Source organism: Macrobrachium rosenbergii, chromosome 23 (assembly GCF_040412425.1).
Source record: "Macrobrachium rosenbergii isolate ZJJX-2024 chromosome 23, ASM4041242v1, whole genome shotgun sequence".
NCBI classification, from domain to species: Eukaryota; Metazoa; Arthropoda; class Malacostraca; order Decapoda; family Palaemonidae; genus Macrobrachium; species Macrobrachium rosenbergii.
The window spans coordinates 60,447,444-60,453,839 of record NC_089763.1 but is presented as its reverse complement, the minus strand read 5'-3'; the positions used below and the strand labels follow the sequence as shown (position 1 = coordinate 60,453,839).

Sequence of the window (6,396 nt, the reverse complement as noted above, 5' to 3'; positions counted from 1 at the left end):
CCTTCACAAAGCAAGGGGATGCATGGTCTTCCAGGCAGCAGCGTCATCTCTTGGCCATCGCCAAGTTCACCTGCTCCATCAAGTACCTCCCCGGCAGGAAGAACCCCGTGGCGGAAACCCTCTCCAGGGTCGAGTTGAACGCAGTGCAGCTCGGGATCAACTACGAAGACCTCGCCAGGGAACCAGTACACTTTACAATGTAAGAACAGACAGAAATGGAACTGGATGCAATCTTGATGCCTGTGAAAGAAGAAACATGTGATACATTTTTGACAGCAGGTAAACAAAATATACACATGGTTTAAATGATTGAACTTTGCGTGACCTGACGCGTTAGGCATGACTAATTGCAAGCAAAGAAAATGGGACATCACCACAGAAAACTTGCCCAGCAGAGACTTTACAATTAACACTTTTAGCAGAGACTTTACGAATGACTTTACAGATGACTTTACAAATACTCCCCCCCCACAAGACGTGGGTAACGTCTGATTAGTCGGCGTATCTGCTGGGGTGCTTCAGGGGGCCCCGGCTGCGTGAGGACATCAGGGTAACGCCCTCTGTGTGGGTTTGCCTGACGTGGATGTGGGCTGACTTTTTCAGGGGCAGCCATGTCTCCGCCCCTTACGAGGGCCCGGCTGTGGTGAAGGCTGAGCAGGCGGAGGGTGCGGTGCGGTGACGTCTGTGTCCTCCTCCAGAAGGGCGGGCTTGACTCGGTCAGTTGACACCCAGTCGTTGACCCGCTCCAGCAGCAGGAACGCCTTGGTGTTCTGCTCCAGCAGGGTTCCCCCCTAGGGCCTGGTCAGGGGTGGGCGGACGGCGTCATCCCTGATGAAGACGTGGGTGGTGGAGGCCAGCCCGGGCAGCGTGAAGGTGGCCAACCTGTTAGTATGTGTCCACTTGCAGGGGGCGAACTTGCCAACAATGTCGCGAAGCCTCTGGACAGAGGGGTTGTGACGATCCTCTGTCACAAGCTCACCCGGGACCACAAGGGACTCACCGTAGGTTTTTTCATCCACGGACCGGGCGCCGTCGGCCCTGGGGGCGGTTCTCAACCCGAGGAGGACCCACGGCAGCTGGTACTTCCAGTCCTCGGCGGTGCAGCGGGCCATAAGGGACACCTTCAGGGAGCTATGAAACCTCTCGACCAAGCCGTTGGCCGCTGGGGTGTAGGCTGTGGTGGTGTGATGCGTTGTCCCCAGCAGCCGAGCCAGGGCAAACCACAACTTGGACAGGAAAGCGGGACCCCTGTCTGTTGTGATGTGGTCTGGGATGCCGAAACGGCTGATCCAGCTGGAGAGCAGGGCCTCGGCACATGTGCTGGCGGTGGCTTCTTGCATTGGCGTGGCTTTGGGCCACCGTGTTGAGCGGTCTACCGCTGACTAGAGGTATCTGGACCCGCCTGATGGGGGAAGGGGCCTGGTGATGTCTATGTGGATGTGGCCGAAGCGTCGCTCTGGCTGCAGGAACTCGCCAACCCCAGACTCGGTGTGACGCCCCACCTTGCTGGTTTGGCACTGCAGGCACTGCCTTGCCCAGGACCTCGTGTCCTTCTGCATTCTGTGCCAGACGAACTTCCCTGTTAGTAGCTTGGCCGTCATCCTGCCGGAGGGGTGTGAGAGGCCGTGGATGACGTCGAATATCCGGCGGCTGCGGGAGGCTGGCACCAGGGGGCGGGGCTGGCCGTTACCGACGTCGCAGAGGAGACTTGGGCCCCATGGGGGCGAGGGGCACGTCCCGCCACTTCAGGGACGTGATGGCGGTGCAGTAGGCTGTGCTCTCTGGGTCGGCGGCCTGTTCCCTGGCGAGGTCTTTGTAGTTGATCCCGAGCTGCACTGCGTTCAACTCGACCCTGGAGAGGGCTTCCGCCACGGGTTCTTCCTGCCGGGGAGGTACTTGATGGAGCAGGTGAACTCGGCGATGGCCAAGAGATGCCGCTGCTGCCTGGAAGACCATGCATCCCCTTGCTTTGTGAAGGTGTGTACCAGTGGCTGGTGGTCCGTATAGATTGTGAAGGGCATGCCCTCCGGGAGGAACTTGAAATGCCGGACTGCACAGTACACTGCGCAGAGTTCCCTGTCGGAAGTGCTGTAATGGGCCTCTGCGGGGTTGAATTTCTTGCTGAAGAAGGCAATGGGCTGGGGGGCGTCGTCGACAACCTGCTCCAAGACAGCACCACAGGCGACGTGGCTGGCGTCTGTCGTCAGCTGGAGGGGGGCATTGGGATCCTGGTGGGCCAAGGCGGTTGCCTCGGTGAGGGCGGCCTTCATCAGGGAGAAGGCCTGCTGCTGGCTGGGTCCCCACAACAAGGACTTTGGTTGGGGTTTGAGTGTTTCCATCAGGGGGGTTGTGGTGTGTGCAATCCCGGGGATGAACCTCCTGTAGTAGTTCACCATCCTGAGGAACTCCTGGATGGCCTTGGCGGAGGTGGGGACGGGGAACCTGGTGACAGCTGCGACTTTGGATGTGAGTGGGCGGACACCATCCGGGGATATCTCGTGGCCCAGGAAATCGGCTTTCTGGACTCTCTCTCTCTGCACGTTCTTTCTCCTTCTCCACCTCTTGGGCAATTCTTTCTCTCTCTCTCTCCTCACGTTCTCTCTCCCTCTCCGCCTTGGCATCGTCCACTTGCTCTTCAACCCAGTCTCTCAGATCTTGCCCCGATAGTCCCATGTCCTTTCCAGCGGACATGTAGAATTTGAAGTCCTTTTTTTTTGTGCTTTGGTATTAGCCATCTTGAAATAATGGTTATATAGACTGGACTCTCTAGCGAATCAAATACGTCTGAAAAGACTCAGGTTGTCTGAAAAGACTCAGTTGCAAGAATCTGAAACACTCAATTGTTCAGACTGCAGGAGAATAGATCTGTTTGAATAAGACAATTGATCAGTAAGTCTGAAGAGACTTTGTTAAAATTTAATATGTCTCGGTAAGACGTGGTTGTTCGTGGCGAACAAATTTTAATATGCGCCTTGGAAAACGTAGTTGGATTTTGCCACGCTCGGACTTGGCCAGCTGTAGCGTGAAATTAAGGAGTTGTTCTAACGAACTAGAATGATCAGTCCCGTAAGGGCTTAGATGTGTGTAAAATACACTATATAATGTCTCAAAAGGACTTAAATTTGGGTTTCCCACAGGAATTAGAAATTCTCACCTTGTGCGACGTAGAATTTTAGTAGGAATCTCTTAGGACTTGGAATTTGGTTGAGAAATTCTCTCCACGTGCGACGTAGAATTTTAGTAGGAGTCTCTGAGGACTTGGAATTCGGTTGAGGAATTCTCGCCATGTGCGACATACAATTTTAGTAGGAGTTTCTTAGGACTTGGAATTTGGTTGAGGAATTCTCGCCACGTGCGACGTAGAATTTTATTAGGAGTCTCTTAGGACTTGGAATTTGGGTTGAGAAATTCTCGCCACGTGCGATGTAGAATTTTATTAGGAGTCTCTTAGGACTTGGAATTTGGGTTGAGAAATTCTCGCCTCATGCAACGTAGAATTTTATTTGGTTTGCCTGTAGGACTTGGAAATATGCTTTGTCCCTTAGGACTTAGAAATTACTAACGGGAAAAACCCTAAAAAATTATTTGCTGAGAATGAATGAAAAGGTTACACATGCGGGCATTGGCGGGGGGTCGTCTGACAATCACCGGAGTTATTTTTAGATTCTGTGTGAATGAACCCGTCTATTTATAGACCATCTGGGATGCCGGGGAATTTCCCGGGATGAGAGGATAACAGTAAAATGACCTAGTAATTTTCTCAATAAGCGGACTTTAATTTTTGCGTTCCTAACACCTAATTTGATTTTTAACTAAACTGAGAGAAATTTTTAAGCAATGCAAGCTGTTTTTGTCTTGTCCCACGAGGGAATTTATTTGCGCCTAAATAATAACTCGCTAATCCGAAATGCAGAGTAAAATTTATCCCGGAGGAATTTCGCACTATTCCTCGAAGCAAAGAATATGGCAAAGATTTTAACACAGAGGAATTTCGCACTATTCCTCGAAGTAAAGAATGGTTAGCACTGGTTATTTCCTAACTACCTGTCCTGAAAGGCATGCATTAATGAATCTAATACGGCGGTTCTCTTCTCCCAGTGAATACATGCGTCCTCCCTATTTCTAATTCCTAGGAACAGCCACGATTGTAAAAAAAATTTTGCTAAGATAAACACATTACTTACGTGGAACTCTCTTGGTCTGTGCTCTTGATAACAGGTTCGGAATTTGTCTTGCACCCAGCTTAGCTTTGTTAATAGCTGATCTGGCAAGTTGCAAATGCAATAAAGCAACACTAGAGGGAACTGCAACTGCAAAATGAGATCTATGGCCAGGTCGCCATTTTTACGTATTTCCCTGGGTTTATGGTATTCTACAGGCCGGCAACGGTAACTTTATTTAATTGGCCTTGGAGTTCTGACTTGCGTAAAGGGAAATCGTAAAAAAGATAAGAAAAGGGGAAGAATTTAGAAGCTGAAGGCTCTACATCATAAGGAAATGTTACGTAAACACTTGGGATATATTAAAGAATTATATTTACAAAAGAAAGCATTTGAGGGGAAAAATGGGTAAGTAAATTGATAAAGGGCTTGCAATGCCTGAAGATCCTTCTACGGGAGTCTTGATTACAGGTAGAGCACAAGCCAAGATGAGTCCACTGTGAATGGGTCCCTCTGCAAGAGAGATTTACACATTACACGCCAGTAAAGGAACAATTTAACACAGAATAAGTCTCGAGTTTGCACTGAGGGTGCCAAAGACTCAAGGAATGAATGACCACTTTACTCTCAAACACAGGACACTGGAAATGGCACAGGATAACTGGCACACAGACAGAAACTAAATGCTGGTACTCCATGCTTTCTAAAGGGCAAACTTTCGTGACCGAAAAGTCATTACTCGCACTTTACCTTAGGGGAAGCTGGTCTCTGACGAAAATAAGGACGAGGGAAGATCACACATATGGCGGTGCCCTCGAGGATGACTGGAGTCTGGAGACGGACAGTGGAAAGAAATGGTCTTCTCAGCAAGCTGCATCACCCGCCCGCGTGGAGGACTCTTACTGCGTCTGCATGTCTTATGCTATCACAATTAACTCACTAGCTAACTGCTTCTCCCTTTTAAGGCGCGCGACCAGGGGTAGGGGCAGTGTGTAAGGATGAATCATGGCCAGGTGTTCAGCGATTCGGGAGGGGGGGGCCTCTTCCCAGGTCCTGCGGGTGTAAGACGATTCAGGCAGCTTAATTTGCCTTTAGGAAGGCCGTTTAAGAAGATTAGTCGGGCTAATCTTCTTAAGGGAAAGGCATAAAAATATCCTCCTGGCCCCTGTTATCTGTGTCATCTCAATATCTGCTCCAGGTAAAAAAAAAGGGACAGATCGGAATGTTGATAATACGATTGGCCATGCGGTTCTCAATAACCAAAAGGGGTAAATTAGGGGGGAGGTGCACTGTGCAAGAATTCTGGTTTATTATAATAATATATTATGTATATATATATATATATATGTATATATATATATATATATATATATATATATATTTATTATAATAATATATATATATATATATATGTATATATATATATATATATATATATATATATATATATATATATATATATATATTTTATATATATATATATATATATATATATATATATATATATATATATATATATATATATATATATATATATATATATATATATATATATATATATATATATATATATATATATATATATATATATATATATATATATATATATATATATATATATATATATATATATATATATATATATATATATATATATATATATATATATATATATATATATATATATATATATATATATATATGTGTGTGTGTGTGTGTGTGTGTGTGTGTGTGTGTGTGTGTGTGTTGTGTTTCCTGGTGCAGGTGGTTCTTAAGTCTCTACATTTAGTACTTTACTCTATGATGGCCTTGCAAGATAACCAGGACATATAAAACAAAAAATAAAAGGAGTTATACAAGGAGCTGAGGGCTCTTTCTCAAAGGGAAGTGCATGAAACACGTGAATACAAAAATAGGCATATTCACGTGACAAACAAGATCAAAAAGGGAAAATGAACTGAAACACATTAAATTGCTGCTGCAGAAGTCCTCCCGAAGGGGAGGGGGGGAAGCTTGGGAATGCCAGGAACACAGACCAAGGAGAATTCTGCTACGATCGTCCTTCTGAAACGATATGTGGACCTAGGTTACAATCTAAGGCTGGAATTTGGGGAATGAATTACTCGGGTGTGCGCTGAGGGCGTTACAAGGACTTCCCCGAGGCTTGACTTGTGACTCAGAGCAAGGAGGCAGTGAACACGTGGTCCGGGATTGAACCAAGAAGCTCAGGGAATAC

The 6,396-nt window shown here is 46.8% G+C and overlaps 1 protein-coding gene across 1 annotated transcript; it reads right to left on the bottom strand.

The window, feature by feature from the left end:
* Positions 1 to 791: 791 nt before the first annotated feature.
* LOC136851135 (igE-binding protein-like) lies at positions 792 to 1,340 on the bottom strand. The gene has a single exon (XM_067125102.1). It carries the CDS (start codon positions 1,338 to 1,340, stop codon positions 792 to 794), a length of 549 nt encoding a protein of 182 aa, XP_066981203.1.
* Positions 1,341 to 6,396: the final 5,056 nt, after the last annotated feature.

What these genes read in the sequence shown, in the direction of transcription:
- LOC136851135 (XM_067125102.1), bottom strand. Translation starts at nt 1,340, where the DNA reads ATGCAAGAAGCCACCGCCAGCACATGTGCCGAGGCCCTGCTCTCCAGC.